Source organism: Chamaea fasciata, unplaced genomic scaffold (genome assembly GCF_029207755.1).
Source record: "Chamaea fasciata isolate MVZ Bird 193981 ecotype frontalis unplaced genomic scaffold, bChaFas1.0.hap1 SCAF_21, whole genome shotgun sequence".
NCBI lineage: Eukaryota > Metazoa > Chordata > Aves > Passeriformes > Sylviidae > Chamaea > Chamaea fasciata.
In genome coordinates this window covers 3,117,065-3,137,711 of record NW_027094106.1, presented here as the reverse complement: position 1 = coordinate 3,137,711, position 20,647 = coordinate 3,117,065, and the positions used below count along the sequence as shown (strand labels likewise).

Genomic DNA, 20,647 nt, shown 5'->3' with positions numbered 1-20,647 from the left:
GGCCAGAGCGCGGGGAGGGGCGGGCGCCGAGCATGCGTGCAGCGCTGCGGAGAGGGGCGGGGGGACACCGGGGCCCGACCATGATGGGGGGACACGCGGGGGGACGCTCACACCTCGGAGCCAAACTGCGGGGAGGCGGCACGTCAGGTCTCACGTCGCGGGGAGGCGACCGGAGAAGGGGGGGCGCACAGCTAGGAAGGTCACAGCTACAAGGGGATGTCACCCGAGGGAGGAGCGGGGGGGGTCGCGCCGGGGGGAAATGGGGTGTCACAGCTGCGGGTCACACCCAGGGGACCTCACATGTGGGGGCGTCACGTCTCGGGGAAGGGGTCTCACTGGGAGGGGTCTACGCGAGAAGGTCGCAGGTGCGGGTCACGCCCAGGGGACCTCACACGTGGGGGCATCACATTGGAGGGTAGTCACACTGAAGGAGGCCACAGGAGGAAGTCGCATCTGGGAATAACATCGGGAGGGATCACACCCGGGGAGGTCATATCTGTGGCACATCACAGCACGGTGCTCTTAAGGGTCTGGAGGGATGCACAGCAGGGCAGCCCCAAGAGCAGGGTCACCCCTGGGTGTCTCTGGGGCGGTGGCAGTGGTGATGGGGGTCCAGCAGACAGCGAGGTTTGGGGGCACCAATAAGAGGGCCTGGCTCTGACCCCCAGCCTGGGGACAAGCAGGGCATGTTGGAGGATCCACCCTGAGGACCCCAAAACCAGGCTCACAGGGAGCAGAGAACTGCCAGCAGGGCTCAGACAGATGCTGCCAGTCTGCCGCTTTTGGGGACACGGGCAGTGTCCGGGAGACACCCCCCTCCCTCCCCGCTGCAGGGATAAAAGGGAGCGGCATCTCCGGCAGCCGGGGCCTGCAGGTTCTTGCAGGTCCTGGGGCCATTGAATCCCGCCGCGAGGCCACGGATCACAGTTCCCGCAGTCCGACACCTGTCCAGCATCCCTGGGGTGCCCAGTGCTGGGGTACACCTGGTCCAAAGGCTGGGGGTACCCTTCGGGTGTTACGGCCAAACCCAAGGCAGCTCACCCTGTGTACAGCCCCACTCACGCCTCACGGGCCGGCACACCCCACACCCCACCGCGCATGGCTCCGCTCACCCCGCTCCCCTCTCACAGCCCCGCTCACTGCGCAGTCCCACACACCACGCACGGCCCCCCTCTCCCCGCACAGCTCCACTGTACCCACTCACCCCGCGCTGTCCCGCACAGCCCCGCTTGCCCCACACAACCCTGCTAACCCCGCACTGCCCCACTCACTCCGCAGTGGCCCCTTTACCCCGTTTACCCCGCACTGCCTCGTTTACCCCGCTCACCCCCACTGCCCCGTTCACTCCGCGGAGCCCCGTTCCCCCCGCACTGCCCTCCCTCCCTCCCTCCCCCAAAGGTGAACCCGCCCGGGGCTCCGAGCGCGGCTCTGGGGCGCGCCGCCCCCTGGCGGCTCCAGACAGAACCTGCCGAGTCGGTCTCCGGTACCCCCGGTACTCCCGGTATCCCCGGTACCCCCGGGGCGGGGCGGGCTTTGGGCTCTCTTCCCGCTCCTCCGGGAGAGCTCATTCCCCTGGGACAGGCGATTACACCGGGGCTACCCCAACACTCCCATATCCCATGCGTGTTCTTCCCCAAATTACCCGTATCCATCCCTTTCCCACCTTTGCTTCCTCTCTAAAACATCCCATAATAAACTCTGTGCAGTCCTCCACATCCAAAGCACATTTCATTCTTCCAACAGCTATAGCCCCTCTCTCCAATGGTGCTTTGCCACTAGGGCTGAGGCTCTACTTGGACAGGGTGTCCCTTCCTCTGAGTCCCTCATCTGGGTCCTTATCTACCCTCGTGCTTCTGTGCTCCCCGAGGCTTATGTGGATGGGACTTGTGTCGCGTGGGTTGGTCCTGGGAGGGACCCAGCCAGGCACTGTTTGGGCTCCCCTTCCCACCAGTGTCTCCCCATGCTCCCTTCCAGGTGGGCAGAGGGGCGTTATTGCACATCCCAACGGTGAGATAGTTCCCAGCACCAGGGACTGGCTGAATTCACTCAAGTGACAGGAGTCCAGTCAAGTGGACTTCCAAAAAAGACATCACCCCCTCTGCTGTCACCCCTGTGAGCTCTTCTCACAGCCCAGGCTGCAGGGGCTCATGGAGAGGGTCACACAGCTCCTCACCTGTGTTACAAGCAACAGAGGATTGCAAATCCAGGGAGCCAGAGGCACAGCTTGCTGGAACGGTGCCTGTGCCTGCAGCACTCTGTGTATGGATGGACTTTCAGGTTTTAGGCAGCCCAAAATGCAGCACAGAAACCCATGGACACATGAGGAATTACAGAGGTGTTTTGAGCAGAGGCTGCAGAGGATGGCTGGTGCAGCTGCAGCAGATCCAAGATCGATCCTGTCATTGTCAAGGACTTGTCTCTGTCAGGAGAGACAGAACTGCAACTGCCAATGGAAGAGTTCAGGCACACACAAGGGGGTGCAGAATAAATCCTCAATAGAAACACAGAGAAAAGCGAGTGCTGGGCACGGAATGAGGCTGACAGTGTGAACATGATAGAAATCCGGAGTGCAGCCCTGAGCTGGCAGCTTGGCTGCGGATCAGAAACCACCTCAAACTGCTCATTCATTCATTTTCAGTCTCTGCTGTTACTTCAGGGACACTATTCACTTTGGAGGGACAAGACAGATCCTGGAACAGGTGCTGAAAGTTATCTGTCGAGGATTAGGCTAGAAAGCTGTTCACAGAGGAACAGACCAGAGTCACAGAGCACATCAGTGCTGAGGGAGCCAGGGAGGCATTCTCCGTGCCAAGAACACAGGCCAAGTCCTGTGGCATAGGAGAGACAGGACCTCAGAGGCAAGGAAGGGATGAGCTGCATGGGCCACTCCACACCATCTCCCTGCAAGGGAGACTCACTCCTCATCCACTCAATGCCCACAGGGAGATCCAGGGAGGGCAGGAGCAGCAGAGGGAAGGGTCCATATGACCATAGTCACAAGTGGATCCAGCTGGAGGTTTTCTCTCCCCACTCAATGGAAGCAGGTATGTCAGTGGCGATTGCTCCAAATGCTTGTCTCCATGCCAACAGCCACTAAAAGTTGTTTTTGGACAGCTAATACAGGCTGCAATCCCAGGCGTCCAAGGATGGGAAGATGCAGCCTCATGGTCTTTCCAGGGACAGGACTCCTGTCCCCACTCTGGGGAAAGTTCGTATCAGCAAACAGGGGTATGATGTTGGGAGGAAGGGGAACTGTGCTATGACTTGGAGAAGCTGAGGCAGGGCACTCAGAAGGGCATTGGATGGGGGTGGAAAAATTGGGAAGAGCCACGCGTTGTGGCCAAAAAAAGTCAAAATGGGGCACGAGAAGGTTAAACAAAGGAAAAAGAGAGGTAACCAAGGAGAAGGAGAGGCAATTCAGCCTTTTGAACACAGCTGTGGTGGAAAAAATCAGACATTATGAGGACTCAGTATTTCCAGCAGCAGTAGGAGAAGTGGACATTCCCTTGTCTACAGCTTGTCTCATCTCTCATTCCCAATCCTATGCCCAGAGCATTAAGAGCATCATGGTGCTCACGAGAACATGAGCAGAGGGAACAAGATCTCCCCCAGAGTGGGACAGGAACCCCCAGAGAAACAATAACCACCTAAAAGGAATCACAGGCTCTCTCCACCTCCTCATGCCTCCAGCGGCAGCCTGACAACACGTTCAGGCACAAGCTACCACTGCCAATGCCCTGCACAGGAAAATTTCCTACAGAAAAAAGAAAACACATGATAGGGATGATCTGTATTCTCTGTCTTTATGTAAGGAACATGTTGAAAAACATTTCTCAGGTTTTTCACAGATGAGCATCTGTCATCTGTTACGCTGCCTGAAGAAATTTGTGCATTAGACCTTGATATTCAGCCTGACCTTTCTGGCTTTCTAAGGTCACATTAAATCATGGGAAACCCACCTTCCCCACCTTTCCAAAAGCTGATCCTCCCATTCTCAGATCTGGAAAGCTTGAAACAACCTGGAATCACACACCTCCAAGACAAGTTCCACTTTCACGCATTGTAGAAATCCTGCCAACTGCTGTGAAAATCAGATGATTTTAAGCACAAGAACTTGTGAATAAATTATAGAGAAGTCTGATTCCGTCAGTCCTTTCTGATATTCTATGTTACTCGAGAAAATGATTTTGACAGATAAGAGAGAAAGGGAAGCATCTCCAGCCTACATGGCACTAGGGTTCACTTAAAAACCTGCTCGAACCAAAGCAGTGAGGGATATTTAATCAAACCAAGGCAATCATTTCAGTACAGGAACAGGGCACACGGACACTTATTTCTTGACTGATCCAATGAAGTGGGACTATGCTCAGGTCAGCTTTACTCTGCTGTGCATTGAAATATTGGCATTAACTGCAGAGAACGTGGGCTGCACCTTGGGAGAACAATGAGAGTTAATAAAACAGCAGCAGGGGGTGAGAGGCAAAGCAGCCCAGAACTTCCCTTTGCTGCCGGGAACCTTCCTCTGCTACTCCAACCCCGTGGCTAAAACTAAAACACATTGATCCAACAATCAACCTCCAGTAGTGATTTAATTACAACCACTTAAACCCTGGTGGTGCAAATAAAATATTCCTCCCCTCCCCACATACCAGCCAGGGGCAGGACAAATCTCTGTAGGACTCCTCCTGCCCAGAGCTGGCAGCTCCACACATCCCAAACCCCCCCATCTTGGTGCACATCCCAATATCCTTCCCAAATACCTGTCCTGGTGCACATTCCAATGTCCTCCCCAAAATCCCCTCCTGGTGCACACCCCAACAGCCTTCTCCAACATTCTTCCTTGTGCACATCCCAGTGTCCTTCTCAAACACCCTCCTGGTACACATCCCTACATCCCAGCATCCTTCACAAAGGAAGGATGGAATTCCTGCTACACATCTCCAGTCCTGGGATGGGGCAAAGCTGAAGCACCATTTGACATTTGCTGGCAAGTCACCAGTTTGGAGTTATCACAGCCCAAATCTTCCTCCATTGAAACCAGAACCCATTCCTGCAGTCTGACTTTGGTGGGAAGCTGTTCCAATCATGTGAATGACTCATCTCTAGGGTTTGAAGTTTTTTTTCTATTACATTTACACTGGAATTTCTAATGGATGTATTTGCATCATGCAGGCTCTGTCAACTGCCCACAGCCTTTTCCTCCACCAAGCTATCATTCCTGCCATTCCCTTTTGTTTGCACAGCTCATTTAATTTGACCCTGGAAGGCCCTGAGGGCCTTTGGGCTGAGTCCTGCCCCTACGAATCCCAAAGCATCCCAAAGCACCAGTGAGGCTGCTGGATTCAGCCTCAGACATATTGGCTCTCAAAAACTTAACATAGCTCCAGTCTGCTCAAAGGAAGAAGCAGACAAAGCTCCAGAGAAATCAGCTATGCTGCTGCAGCTGGTGTAGCCAGAGCTGGGGGTCTGCCAGCCATGCACAGACCCCCAAGTCTCACTGCTAGACCCACTCTGGGACCCCCAAGAATCTGCAGCAATTCCTGGCCTGTGCCTGCTGCAGGCTCCTCCTGCCCTCCCCTTTCAGTTCAGGGCTCCCCTGTCCCGTTAACTCATGCCCACCCATCCCAAGCTCTTGTGCACCCACAACAGTCCTTCCTCTCACTCCTCCTGTTGAGTTTCCCTGTATGGGCACCCTTCCAGTGAGAACTGTAGGGACACTTCCATGCAGTGACCCTCTCGTGGCTCCAGGAAGTACACTGGTCTCCCCTCCTGCCTGTCCCCAGGGCACATCTCCTGTCCCATCTCCTCATCCGTGCACAGTAGGTAAATGCACAACCCCACTCCAGCCATAGAATCATGAACTCGGGGAACAGTTTGGGTTGGAAGAGATCCTAAAGCTCACCTCACTCCAATCCCCTGTCATGAGCAGGGACAAATTCCACTAGACCAGGTTGCTCCAAGTCCTGTCCAACCTGGCCTTGAACATTTGCAGGAATGGGGCAGCCACACTTGCCCTGTGTCAAGGCCTTAGCACTCTCAGAGGGAAGAGTTTGTTCCCAATATCCCACCTAACCCTGCCCTCTGTCAGTGGGAAGCTATTCCCCCCTGCCTGTCACTCCAGGCTTTTGTAAATGGTTTCTCTCCATCTTCCTTGTCCGCTCCATTTGGGAACTGGAAGGTCACAATTAGGTCACCCCAAAGCCTTCTCTTTTCCAGGCTGAACAATCCCAGTTCTCACAGCCTTTCCTCATACGGAAAGGTGTTCCGTTCCATCCCTCCAATCTATTTGGTGATCTCCAGTTCCAGCTGTGCACACCTCCTCTCCAGGCCAGATTCCTTGGCAGGCTCAGAGCACAAATGCCAGTTGTGACTAAAAGACCAGTGACATTTTCCTTTGTGTACATGTATATGGAAATTTGCTAGTTTAATTTAGAAAATTGCAAATTTAAAGAGCGTTTGCTGAGGGGTCTCTTCAAACCAGCTTTTACCAGCACCACTGGCACTGTCAGGCCAAGGAGGCTGCAAGCACAGGAGTGAAGAACTGCAAACAGTCTCTTACTTTTAGTAATTTTAAATTTTAAAATTTTCCTCTAGAGTTTCTCTATCCAGAGTTCTAAGTAGAAAAATAATATAATTATGTAAATCTTAGTGCATCTTACACTCAGGACACTAAATCCTGCCATAAAACTAGGCAATGAGTCAGGAACCCAACCTCATCAGAAAATTCCTAACAGGATCTGCCACTGACATCATCTGGATTTAAAAAGTGTGTTATTACATTATTGATTAAAAATTATTCTCATAACCTTTAACTCCATCCTGAGAAGCATTTCAGAGAGGTGCAGTTCAGCCCTTGCTGATAAGCACCACAAAACACCCAGATGGGTGTGATAAACACACAAGGCCACAACATGAATAATGATTAAAATAAAGAGATAACAAGTGCTACAAACTCACTGAATGCTTTTTATCCTGTGTCAGTCATTATACACAGAGATCAGTTCTGCTGCTCCAGCACCAGATGTGAAGTCATCACATCAGCACCAGGCACATCACCCAGCTCCAGGCCAAGGACACTGTTCTGCTGCACAGGCCACACTTCCAGCACATCCTGGTAGCCTCCTCCATCAAAATTAGGGGCAACAGGCAAGGAAGGTGAACAAAAGTCCCCTTATAATTGAAATTGCCAGATTCAAGCTGCCAGACAGATCTAGGAATTACAGCAAAGGTCAAGGCAGAACAAACTCTGAGAGTTGCTGACTCCTTTTTGGAGTTTTTTTTCTCATTGAAGACTGGGACAACCTCAAAATGGCAAGAAGGGAGTGAGGAAAACAGTGGAGCACCAGGGAGTAAGGGGATGTTCTAACAACCACACACACGGCTGCAACCAGGAGTCTCATGTTCTCTGTGAAGGAAGAACAAGTAGGGCAAAAGAAGGATGGCAAATTCATATTTCATATCCTGCCTCTGAACCGTAAATTCACAGACACATTCAAACCTGCATGGTCTGAGCTTGAGATTTTTCTTCCTATCCTTTATTTGGAACAGAAAACACATGGAAATGTGACTTGTGCACAAACCAGCACAGCACTGTCGGTCTGCAGGGAGCTATGTTCCTCTGAACTTGAGACAGAAATAAAAATAGGGGAAAAAACTGAGAAAAGAACAGAAGAAACTGCATAAACACAAGCTTTCTCAGGAAGCACCACAGTGTTCTGCAATCAGAGATGCAACAACGAACCACCAACAAACATCAACCTCAAATGAACAGCTTGAACAGTTCAAAGTTCAGCTGCTGTGCAAACGTTATCAACTGCTCTCACTGTCTGCAAACCTTCCCCAGCCAAAGCTCTGTGGTGAACTAAGCGGAAGGTGTGTTTTCAATTGTATTCCTGAACAAAGAAACTTTCTGCTCACCACTGCAGAGCCAGATATTATGGGCACATACAAGGAAATGCAGAATGTAACCTTTTTGTCCAGTTCTCCATCTGTGTTCCTTTGTTTTAATTTCACATATTACATGTGTCAGAGAGTTCTCTCTCTAGGAATTAATCAGTCTTAAGGTAGAGATGGATGGATTAATTTTACTATTGATTGCCCTGTACACAACAGCTAAAAACAATTATCAGCATTTCTCAATAAGTTGTCTACTCATTCCATTAATCTGAAAGAGCATCCATGCCTTGACCTTCAACATCACCCTCTTCTCTAAGAAGAAAACTAAATTTACCAAGTCATGTGTATTTTTCTCATTTCCTTTTCAATCCCTGAAAAGGTGTTACAGAGTTCACAGGTTCCATGACAGTATTTCAGAAGAAATGTAAAAAATTGTCTGTATTGTTAGAGTCTGGTAAGAAAGGGCCTTGAAAAACAGGGCTCCTTGTGAAAATACTTGAAACATACTTGTGGAAATGCAAATCCTGGGTCTGGAGGCGTTACAAGCTCCCTTCCCCATCCAAGGAAAACAACAAAGGAAAGGCTCCTGAAGCTTCCAGGCACCAGCACTGGGACTCCTGCTGAGGGGTGGGAGCTTGTGCTGGAGGGAGGATGCCAAGTGCTCCACGCAGCAGAGGTGATGCTCATGGCTCTGGTGGCTGGGGCACAGTAGAGGCAGAAGTGTTGATGAGGTCCTGGGGAAGACTCTCCCGCGCTTCCTGCATCCGGCGCCGTGCCCGCTGGAAAGCCTCTGCAACACAGAGGTGACAGCAGGCCACAATGCATAAAACAGCCTCAGGGAAGGGGAGGGATGTGTCTTTTCAGTGAATATCATCTCTCCTGGTGTATGATCCCTTTGAATAGGTTACACCACCAAAGCACCTGGTGCTGCTCCACCAGCTGCTCTCTGATTTCTGTACACAGTGGAATCAGAGACAGAGCCTGTGCCTTAGTGCCACCAGCTCTGCCCAGTGCCAGGCAAGACTGGACAGCTCAGTCCAGGCTGTGCCCCCACACAGTGGTTATCCCTATTGCCTGCTCAGAGCTGATGCCTCCTGAAGTTTCCAGCTCAGTGCAGAACACTAAACCTCTGCCACAGACTCTGAGAGCTCACAGGGAGGGAAATTACTCCCACAGTAATGGATGATGCTGATATATCCTGCCCACTCTGTAAAAAGGGAGGCAAAGCTCACCAAGACAGAATGACACTGAAGGCCCTACCCAAAACATTGTAGACAGAGCTCTGCTGGCTGAAGCCTCCCAGTCGGTCCAGTACACTCTGCATGCGCTGCCTCAGGGCGCTGTTCTCCAGAAAGGCTCTGCACAGAAGCACACCAGCAGGTCAGGGCTGCCAAAACCAGCACAGGAGATGGGAGTTTACAGACCTCATATTCCCTTTGTTGCACTCACTTGGACTGCTGCAGGCAATAGAGCCGGAACGTGACGCTCCCTGTGGTCTCTGTCCGGAAACCAAAGCGGCTCAAGCGCTTTCCCTGCAGGGATGGCACAGGTTAGAGTAACCCCACAGTGAAAACAAGCATGTTCCACCAGAGCACAAACTCCTGCGGGCACAGCCTTCCCTTCCCCGCATGATTGGAAAGAAGGGCACATAGTTCCAGGCTGTGTTGAGGGCAGGATCTGAACACTTGCAAGCTGACAGTGTAGTGCTGGGGCAGGGTTTCAACAACTGCATCAGGGCTTGTTCCTACACAAAGCTGCTACTATCACCCTGCTCATTACACCAGCAGTCACCTCTGCAACTTTCTGAAGAACATGAAGTTTCTACCTGCCTCACACTCATCAGCTTCTTGCTTCAGGAAGCTGTTCCAGGCATAATACGGCCCAAATTCCTCACAGAAACCCAGAAGGCTACGGCTGGTACCAAATGCTGACCTGACAAACCCTTTACACGCAGGGATAAGCCAAGGCTTTGGTCCATGCTCCCCTACTTCTCTAAGCTGCTAACCCCTCAGAAGACACAGCTCTGCCTCAGTGTTTGCTCATTCCTCTGTTCAGGACCACAAGACTCACAGAGGAGACATTTCTTTAGTGAGAGGGACAGGACCAGCAGCTCATCCTTGTTCAGATCTGGTCCAGGCTGACCATGGACACCTGAACCAAGAGCAAAATGCACCACGTCCTGGCAAGAGGCTACTCTGCAGCTGAGCCCACCTTGAAGGTCGATGGTATCCGGATGTAGGTTAGGTCCTCCAGCTCAGGAGATCCCCCAATGAAAAACCTCCTCATTTCAGCAACGGTTCCCAGTTCCACAGGACGCCAGGTAGGGATGGTGAGCATGTGGACACCTGGTCCAGGACAAGAGGACAGCTTAGCTGCTGTGACCTGTGATTTATTCAGTCACAGAGCACAGCAAAGGCAGGTGCATACCTACTGACCCAACCCAGAGCTGTCTAGAAATGGAAACACTGCACAGTCTCAGAAATGTTCTAAAAGCGTGTTCCCATTGAGGCAGCCCATTCTAGTCCCACAGCCAATGCTGAAAGTACCCTCTGCCCAATAGCAGCATCTCCTCATAACAGTCAGGAGTCACACCCAGATCCCATGTGGGACACAGAGGGTTACTGCCACTGTAAAGATGGATGCACAGCATCACCCCAGAGCTTTATCACAGCAGATGTTGTGATGGCAGTATCAAAGGATCAAGGACAGCAATTCAAGATGTGCCTCACATCCTTCTTTGCTGCAGCCCAGAGACCTGACTGCTCCCTTCAGTACACCAAACCCCTGGGACTGGCTGAATCACTTCCCAAGAGGACTACTCAACTCATTCTCCCAGAAAATTAACACCATGTCCCAAGGATGCTTTACCTGGACTTGCTGGCAGCACCAAGGACCCATATCCTTCCACACGATACCTCTGCCAGAAATCCAGGGACAGGACCTCAAAGTAGAGAACAGGCCACTGAGGGAGGCTGTCTGCAAGATGGGGAGCAGGTCACAGCTTTGGGAAGAAGACTATCACTGAGAAAAAGAATGCTAAAAGCCCAACTCCCCTTATAGGAAGCCAAAGAATCAGAGAATCATCTAGCTTGGAAAAGACCTCCAAGATCATCAAGTCCAACCTGTGACCAATCCCCAACTTGTCACCCAGCCCAGAGCACTGAGTGCCACCTCTGGTCGTTCCTTGGACACCTCCAGAGAAGGAGACTTCATCACCTCCCTGGGCAGCCCCTTTTAGTGCCTGACACCCATTCTGTGAAGAAATCCCTCCTGAACCTCAGTGTCCAGCCTGAACCTCCTCTGGAGCAACTTGAGGTTTCCTCTTGTCCTGCCCTTTGTGCCCTGGGAGTAGAGCCCAACGCCCAGCTGGCTCCCAGGGAATTGTAGAGAGTGAGAAGGTCCTCCCTGAGCCTGCTTTTCTCCAGGCTGAGTCTGCCCAGCTCCCTCAGCTACTCCTTGTGCTAGAGATCCTTCCCCAGTTCTGCTCCCTCTCTGGATACACTCCAGCACCCTTCCACCACTGTCCTTTCTGTATTTCTTCCACAATTACTACAACTACTAACTTCTACAATTACCAAAGATTTGTGGTTGATTAGTTTCCTCTGTAAAAGCTGAACCCTCAGATTTGAAGCTGAAAACAGAATTATTGATATTAAAAATTAGGGGAAATTCTCTAAGAGCAAGTCCAGACTGGGCTGTCAATTATCTTTGAGCAGGCAAGACAATCTTTTGTGAATGATCTGAAGCCAAACAACAGAACCTGTTTATCTCTGACCTTTCCCACTGCTATTGGGGAAATATTAACTTGGATTGTCCTACATCTCTACAAGCATTTCTTTTTTTCACAGTGAAACAAACTCACTGTGTTCCTTCTAGTCTGAAAAATCATTAGTGTTGGTTGAATACCCAGATCCAAAGTGTACATTGGATTCAAGTGGCAAGGCATGCCACAGTGCTGTCCCTAGCAATTGTATCCACAGAGCAATAGCATTGGTGAGGCAGCAGCAGGAACAGGCAGCAGAGAAGCCCAGCTTAAAATAGAGCTGAAGTTTCAAAGTGACATGAACTCTCTAGGGATTATACAGGTCACTGAGCACGTCTACAAATATAAGAGTCAGCACAGAGTTTTAGTTGTGTATAAAAAAGCTGCCTGGTTCTCCAGCTGCAGCATCCCAGGGCTCTGTGCAGCATACCAGGCACAGCAACATAGCCCTGCACACCAGGTTTTAAGAGACAACCAAGATCCAAGTAGTTTTCTAACCAGATAAAGCTGCCTACAGGCTGGAAACAGGGCAACATTAATGAATCCATAAAAATGCTAATGGATTCCTGGGCAGGGCAAACACAGGATGTGTCCAGGGGCTGTGTGGTGACAGGGTGAACTTTTGTTGAACCAGAAACATTTCCCTCTGTTCTTTCCTCTCCAACAGGACAGACAGCATGATGGCTACAGTGGGACCAAGGGATTTCAGAGTAACAAGGAAACACACCTTCATCTTCTTGTGTGTAAAACATCTCCACCGTGAAGGGGTAGCAGAAGTATGCCACATTATCCTAGAAAAAAGAACAGGGCAGAGATCAGATTCTTGGACAAGAGAATTCATCAACAGCATTGCAGAGGGCATAGAGAACTGGGAGAAAGGAACTAATGGTAGAAAGCAGGTGATGCTGCCCAAAAAGATCAATTACATCCCACTAACAAACACGTGACTGCAGGATGGACTTGCATACACTCCCTTGTGCCACGTCGATGGAATAGGATGTTGAAAATAATGGAAAAGGGGAGTGACACACCTCATATGAAAACTCAGTCAATTGCATAACTACAGCCTTAAAACTTTACAGGGGTCAATCCAAGCACAGTACCTCAAAAAATGGTATTAATGAAATGCTGTATGATAATTATTTTTGTAATATGAAAATATATAAAATACATTTAAAAGCTTATAAAAGCCAAAGTCAGTGTAGAGTGCCTGCACATTCCTGCCCCAGGCAAGCTGGAACCATGCTTGGTTAACTCAGAGCACTGGAGAATACAAAAATCAAAGCTCCAAAGGCAATCAGTCAGCAAGAATGAATAAAAAAGTGAAGTTCCAGAAAATGCTTGGGAGTAGTTTTATTTGGTTTGGTTTTATTTGGAGACGGTGGCCCCTTGAAAAAATTGACAAGTATAATTCGAATAAGGAGAATCCCAAATATGCTCTGGTCTTGAAGGGAGCCCTCAACTCAGGACCTTTGCTGAATATATCTGTAGTTTGTTACACATGTTCCACTCCAGAGACTGTCTGTTCAAACTGCTCTGCAGGTCTGAAAGTGTCCTTACCCAGCCCACTGTCTTGGTGGCACAGGTCTGCGTCACTCCTGAGAGCTGCTGCAATGGGGAGCTGGACCACTCTGGGGGGAACAGAAGATGAAGGCTTGGGGTGAGGCCAAACTCACAAACCAGGAGAAGCTCAAAGAAGAACGTCAGTCCCTGATGACTGGGGTAAAAAATAATGTCACCCACCCTGACATTCAGCGAATCACAGAATCGTTAAGGTTGGAAAAGCCCTCCAATATCAATCCAACCTGTGACAGATCCCCAACCAGGCCAGAGCACTGAATGCCACATCCAGGCATTCCTTGGACACCTCCAGGGATGGGAGCTCCACCACTGCCCTGGGCAGCTCCTTCCAATGCCTGACCACCCTTTCCATAGAGAAATTCTTCCCATGTCCAACCTGAACCTCGCCTGGTGCAACTTGAGGCTGTTCCTCTTGTCCTGTTACTTGTCTGGGAGCAGAGCTGACCCCCACCTGGCTACATCCTCCTGTCACGGCATTGTAGAGGGTGAGAAGGTCCCCCCTGGGCCTCCTCTTCTCCAGGCTGAGCCCCTCCAGCTCTCTCAGCTATTCCTCATATGACTTTTCCCTGTCCTATTCCAGGCACTGCTCTTTAGAACACCCTGAACTGTCTGTGAAAAGCACCAACTCATGTCAAGAGAAAAGCAGAGCCATATCTAAATGTACTGAGTAGCAGAAGTGGTGTCTTGACAGATATATCCAGAGAAGGGAGTCAGAGCCATAGCTTAAGAACTAACCATGCAGCAGGATATGCACGTAAGTGCTGGGAGCTTTATCTGTCCATCAAAATTTTTAATATGCCAATATCAGCACAAAAAATGATGGCAAGCACTGAAATCAGACAAGGTCACTGTGGTGGGGAGCACAGGAAGGCTGTTCTCTGCAAGATAAGGAATGAAGTTTGGATAGACTGGTCATCACCACGTCTACATCCCAACCTGACCTGAGTTCTGCCATTTTAGCTCTGACTAGATCCCAGCCCCAACATTCATTTTTGCTGACTCCCAGCAGAGCTGCTCTGATGGATCAGCCAAAGGCTGTTTCATCTCTTAAACTGCTGTGATGTGGGTGGGAATGTGAATACTCACGGTTAGGCAGCTCCAGGAAGAAATGAACATAAAGGTTGTCATACTCATAGCCTTGAGCTGAAACTGAGAGAATGAACTTCAGATGTTTGATTCCACACAAATTCTTCCATCATTCACTGTGGATTTTTGGGAGAGCCTCCACCAATAACCTCAAGGTAAATCAGTTACTGCTGGAAGCTGGGAAATGTCTTCAAAGTAACAGGAGATGACCCGCAGAGAAGATTCCTTCTCCAGACTTCCCTGTCCCTGTATCTCTAACCAGATGAGGGAGTTCACACATTTAATTGGTTTCTTTGGGAAGTTAATGGAGATTATAGCAATCTGCTCTCCTTTTTTCAGATCTAGGCCTTCTTAGAACAGCTACAGCATTCATAACCTCCAACGTGTAAATGCCTCTTAAGAGATTAGTCTGCAGGAAACAGGGAGGAGAAGGAGGAAGTAAAGGATTCTAGGGTCTCTTGAATCTGGGAATTCAGGAATCCTTGGATCATACCCTCAGCCATCCCAGCACGTCCATATTTGCCCCTATTGCTGTTTAGAAAAAGGACTCACCTATTTCTCCATTCACGAAAAGTCTCAGAGTACCAGGAAGAGGCTGGAAAAATTAGCAGATAAACAAGATAAAGAGCTCAACAACCACTAGAGCAACATCAACAATTCCTTCCCAACAGCATCTCACACAGGTATTTCATAGGTTTTTGGACATGAATGATTTACTGTTCTGGCCAGGGAGGAAGCATGATTTGTCCTATCACTTCTAGAAGTGAATAGTCCCTCTGGAAAGAGGCTCTAAAGAGATCAAATCCCCACATGTCCAGCCTGCAGGAATTTACTGTTCTGTAAATATATCTCTTACAGGTGTCAAGATGGATATAAAACACAGTGAGAAGTCACTTGCAGAAATCACAATCCTGCTTCTGTCATGTTCCTTCTTTGCCCAAGATACTTTGATAAAGTATTGGAAAGCACAACTTTCACTGTTTTGTATTGTATTTCACTGATTTCTATTCACTGTATTGGCAAACAGTATTTGAGCAAAAAAAGACTGCAGTGCAGATAATTCAGTGAGAATGGAAACTGCAGGAGTCTGAGTGTGAGAGGGGCTGTTTATTTGCACAAAGTGGCACATAGAGCTGTTTGACAGAAATTAACAGCAATCATTGTCCCTGAAGACATAAACCCTACTTCCTTCTCAAAGTATTACAATCACAGGTCTTGAGGCACTGCACACAGCCTCACAGAGACTGTAGTGCTCAGCAGGCCCTGAACAGGCAGGATGGATCTCTGCAGACCCCAAATCCACTGCCACTTGTCCCTTCCGACCCAATTTTCTGCTCAAAGCCACAAGATAAAAGCTGCCAACCTCCCTCCAGAGCAAAACAGCCTTTGGAGACTGTGCTACAAGTGGCACCTGTGTGAACCAGGTCACCAGACCCCAGAGACAACAGAGCTCCAGTCCCTGCCAGTGCCTCTGGAACTCACCATTTCAAAGTCTGTGCCCACAAGCCCACTGAGGTAATCCTTGTGCCGCCCGTACAACTGGGAACACAAACAACAACAACAGAAATTGGCATTTTGATTATATCTGCTGTTATGTACTGCCAAACTTAAACTGTATATAATTTAAATCAAATCATACCAGGCTTAGCACATGTGGGGTTATTATAGCAAATATGGAGAATATAAGTATCTAACAGAACAAAGATGCATAACTGCTAACACTGCACAGAACTTCAGCTTTGGTTCTCCAAGGCCAGTTTCAAGGGAAAAGAAGCTCTGAAGAATCAGATCTTAAATGATATCTGAAAAACACAGGTACAAACTACTCCAAGGAAATGGCCAGGCAGAGATCAGCATAGTGAAATCATCTAAACCAAAAAGTACTTTCATAAACTGTCAAGAGACAAAAAGGCAATTCAGAAAAATTGAGATATGAAATGGGATCCCAATATCCTGGGATGTTACAGGTAACAAGGTATCATTTAATAAATATACAGGCAGAAAGAGGAAGATTAAGGAAAAGGTTTGCCCACTGCTCAAAAGGGAAGGAAAAACACTGGCAGGTGACACTAGGAAGGCGTGGAGTTGGGTGGTTTCTTACATCAGTTCTCACTCCCTAAAGCACTGCAGCCAGAGGCAGGACAACTACAGACAAGGTCACTTTGAGGAATAAGGGATGAAGCAGGGAGTATTAGCTGTACTTCTCAGATCCCTAAGCATGATGAGGCTCAGGGCAGTGACATTTTGTCACTTCAGGTGTGCAGAGCACCAGCAGTTACATCTCCATGATGATCTGAGCTGCCTCTGTCACTCAGAACTAGTGAATAAGCTCTGTGGGCAGTACTCACATCTCTGAACACACGCTGCTCACGCTCCTCCTCCTCTGGCTGCACCTGGGCAGATGCATTCTCAATAGTGTATTCCCACACCTCTCGCTTCTCTCTGTCCAGCTCGATCCTGCAGAGTACCAAAACACATGGGAAAAGCTCCCCCATCACACAGAGAATAGGCACAGGTACCAGTGGGGCCCTCCTGTCACAGCAGTGTCCCCTCTACCCAGCCTGGTCAGTGAGACAAGGCTGTGAGCACTCACAGGTCTCTCCTCGCTCCCAAAGTGCCTGCCAACATCATTCCCTCAGAATGGAAGACTTGCTTGTGTCCATCATATGCATAATGTAATTTTACAAGGGATGTAGTAAACAAGGGGGAATGGCTTCAGACTGATAAGAGGGCAGGGTTAGAAGGATATTAAGAAAAAATTCTTCCCTGTGAGGGTGCTGAGGCCCTGGCACAGGCTGCCCAGAGCAGCTGTGGCTGTCCCATCCCTGGAAGTGCCCAAGGCCAGGTTGGATTGGGCTAGCAGCAGCCTGGTCTAGTGGAATTTGTCCCCGCCCATGGCAAGGGGTGGAACAAGGTGGGCTTTAAGGTCCCTTCCAACCCAAACCATTCCATGATTCCATGATAACCTGCATGCCTAGAGAGTTGCACCAAAGCCCACACAGCACAAATGCAGTGACACTGAGCTTAAGCACAGTAAGCACAACAATATTTTTTTAAAAAGCTCTGAAATAATTGAAATATTTCTCAATTTAAGTGCTGATCCCCTGCCCAAAGAGTCACCAGGAAACAGCCATTTCAGGCCCCAGGAGAAGTCTCAGCCCTGTTCCACTCACCGGTAGGGTCCTTTGGTGCCAGTGAAGTCAGGCTTCACTGTGATCACCCCATTGCCATCCACCTTGATTGTGCAAAGCACATTTTCGTACTCCCTGTTGCCAAGCCTGAAGGAGGACATCAGGAAAACACAGTCTAAACAGAGAACATGGACACTCTTGTGCTCTGGAACAGCAGAGCCAATAAAGGAACTTGGGGGTAGAGAAGGGAACACGTACACACTTTCCTACATTGGTTTAGAAGCCTTTTGAAGATATACACTCAGGTACCTCCCAACTGAAGAAAGAGGCAGAAAGAAATTGTAGCCCATGTTACTGAGCTCTTGGAATTCTCCCCCCATAACTAATGGAAGAAACAGGAGTTCTGAGTAAGGAGGGAAGAAGGATTTTCTCTTGGTAAATTATAATCACTTCAGAATTTTACTTACTTCCCATAAGGTCCCAAGTCCCCCATGATGTACATGGTCTGAACAGGTGTGTTAATTACATGATTGTTCTTTATAAATTCTTCTGAAGGTTCCCAGGTGATGATTTTTGACTTCAGAGAACTTGCTTCTCTGTCAACAACAGAACAGCACCAGTCACAGTTCACCTCAGCAGCACCAAACCCACCATGATGAGGAGTCACATTGCTGGATTACATGTGACACAGAGAAGCCACCAGCTCCCACAGACCAGGCTGATTCACAGCTGGGGCACCAACACCACAAAACCTGCATGAACAAGCTCCAAGCCTGAGTTTGAACTCACACAGGCCTACGGTCTTGTCTTCTCCTCCTCACATTGGCCATCCTCTCGACCAGATATGATGGCACTTCATGATCCAAGTCAGTAACCTTCTGGCAAAGCTGGAAGAACAGACAGGAACTACCTTAACTGGGCATCTTTCCCAAACACAGCTCTCCTCTTGGAGGAGGGAACAGGTATGCACACAACCACACGCAAGGACAAATGGCTAAATGACTGCAGAGTTCCTTCACTGCTCTGGTGGCAAAACACAGCTCACTCCACCCAGCGAGGTCTCTATAGGGCAGTGCTCCTACAGAGCCAAGTCCCTCTGGCTGCCCCAACTATTGCTCTGAACCAGGGACATCCCTCCCCAGGTCTGGGGCACCAGAGGAAACTGCTTTGCAGCAGTGTGTTCTCCTGCACTCAGGGTATCTGCCCGGCTGAGAACCAAGAAATGTTCCCTCTGCAGTAGGACTGGAAGTTTTGACAGACACGGAGTAACTAAGAGCTGGTACCTCCTCTAGGTTGGTGAATCGGTCGTGGTCAGTGTAGGTGAAGATGCGACAGTTCTTCCGACCTCCAGCCTTCTCTAGTTTCTGGATCTCCTCACGGTACTGCCGGTCCAGGGGAGTCTGGCAGGCTGACTCTTTCAGGTACAGGTCCACCTCAAACTGACAGCACCACAGGTAAAGCACAACAGGTGCCTTTCACCAGCTTTGGCAAAGCCACAAGTATTTTTCAGCTTTTTTCCAAAGCCATCCCAGAGACAAGACCCTTTTGAGAATCCCAGCAAATAACCCAGGCTGCAGAGCAGCACCAGCACTGCTCAGGTATGGGGCAGCCAGCATCCACTGATGCACATCTGGAAAGCCTTGGGCATCCAGTAGCTCGCCCTGAAACAAGGAACCCCACAGTGAGGTGCAGAAAATGGGGTGTCAGGAAGCTCTCCCAAGCCTATCCAGTTCTGGACAGGACAGGACAGGACAGGACAGGACAGGAGACACATGGAGCTCCTGAGCAGGTTCAGTATTGGGTGACAAAATTCATGAAGGAGCACCTTTCTTACGATGAAAAGCTGAGGGAGCTGGGGCTGTTCAGCCTCAAGAGACATTGAGAAGGTACCTCATCCCTGCCTGTTAGTAAGGAGGGGTCAGAGCACGGACCAGGCTCTGCTCCGTGAGGACCAGCAATGGGACAAGTGGAATGGGCAGGAACTGATGCCCAGAAAGTCCCACCTGAACACGAGGAAAAACATCTTTCCTGTGCGGTGACCAAGCACTCAACAGGCTGCCCAGAGAGGGCGTGGAGTCTCCCTCACTAGAGGTATTTCAAAGCCAGCTGGACACAAACCTGAGCAGCGTGCTCTGGGGTCCCTGCCTGAGCAGGGCAGTCGGACTAGATTACCCCAGTGATCCCCTCCGACCTCACCCATTCCGTGAAGTCCCGTCCGTTCCGCCCCCGTGTGCTCACCTGGCTGAAGAGCTTCTCCTGCCACCCCACCTCGACCACCTCCTCCTCATCCTCCGGGGGCCTCTGGGCGCCTGCGGTGACCCGCAGCGGCACGGCTTCCGCGCTGCCGGCGCGCTCGGCCCGGCCCGGGCGCTCGGCGAGCGGCGGCGGCGGCGGCGCCCGCGGCAGGAGAGGCCCGGCCGGCGAGACCCGCTGGATACGGACCCTGAGGGGAAGGAGCGGAGCGTCAGGGCCGCGCGGGCCGGCGGAGCGGGGCCGCGGCCGGGCAGGCGCTCACCGTAGGCGCAGGTTGCGGATGGGGTCCCGGGAGCGGTACACGGCGGGGTCCCGGGAGCGGCACACGGCGCTACCCCCGCCCCGCGCCGGGGCCGCCATGGCCGCGCTCCGGGGAAACCGGCGGGCACGGCCGGGCAGCGCCCCCGCGCGGCCGGAGCCGCCCGCACAGCCGGGCCCGCTCCGCGCACGGAGCCCGCCGAGCTCCGCGGGACACGCGTCCCCACAGGGCCTGTGAGGGGGGGCCCACACACCGCTCCGTGTGAGGGAGAGCCCCGCACATCCCTGGCTGTGAGGGAACGTCCCACACACGCCTCCGGCCCCTGGAGGGATTCCCTACAGCCTCTATGTGAGGGTCTGCATGACCTCCATAGGGAGGTCTCCATATCCTTCTGTGTGAGGGTACCCACAGCCCCTCAGGGAGTCCCAGGGCCTCCAGGGAAGGGTCTCCCGAATCCCTCCCTGTGAGGGTCTACACAGCCTCTCTGTGAGGGGGGTCTGCCACATCCCTCCACAGGAGGCCCCAGGCCAAAGCCCCCCATATCAACAGTCCCAAAGAAATGCTGAGGGAATCTCCAGCAACTGTGGATGGAGCTCCAGGCGCACACCTGTGTGTAAGGAGCCACCTGAACCTGCCCTTCCCTGGGGTATTTTTTACCCCCTTCCTAGTCTGCCCCTG

The 20,647-nt window shown here is 50.7% G+C and overlaps 1 protein-coding gene across 1 annotated transcript; it reads right to left on the bottom strand.

Moving 5' to 3' along the window:
* Positions 1-6,953: 6,953 nt before the first annotated feature.
* On the bottom strand, positions 6,954-20,070 carry MKS1 (MKS transition zone complex subunit 1). Its single transcript, XM_066202031.1, has 17 exons — positions 19,973-20,070; positions 19,696-19,900; positions 18,741-18,896; positions 18,247-18,344; positions 17,925-18,053; positions 17,500-17,604; positions 16,675-16,783; positions 15,809-15,865; positions 14,879-14,921; positions 14,327-14,389; positions 13,220-13,290; positions 12,387-12,450; positions 10,765-10,872; positions 10,108-10,241; positions 9,346-9,428; positions 9,157-9,254; positions 6,954-8,686 (listed from the first exon to the last, which is right to left on the bottom strand). Exons 1-17 carry the CDS (start codon positions 20,068-20,070, stop codon positions 8,580-8,582), a joined length of 1,728 nt encoding a protein of 575 aa, XP_066058128.1. The 3' UTR covers positions 6,954-8,579.
* Between the last annotated feature and the right edge of the window lie 577 nt (positions 20,071-20,647).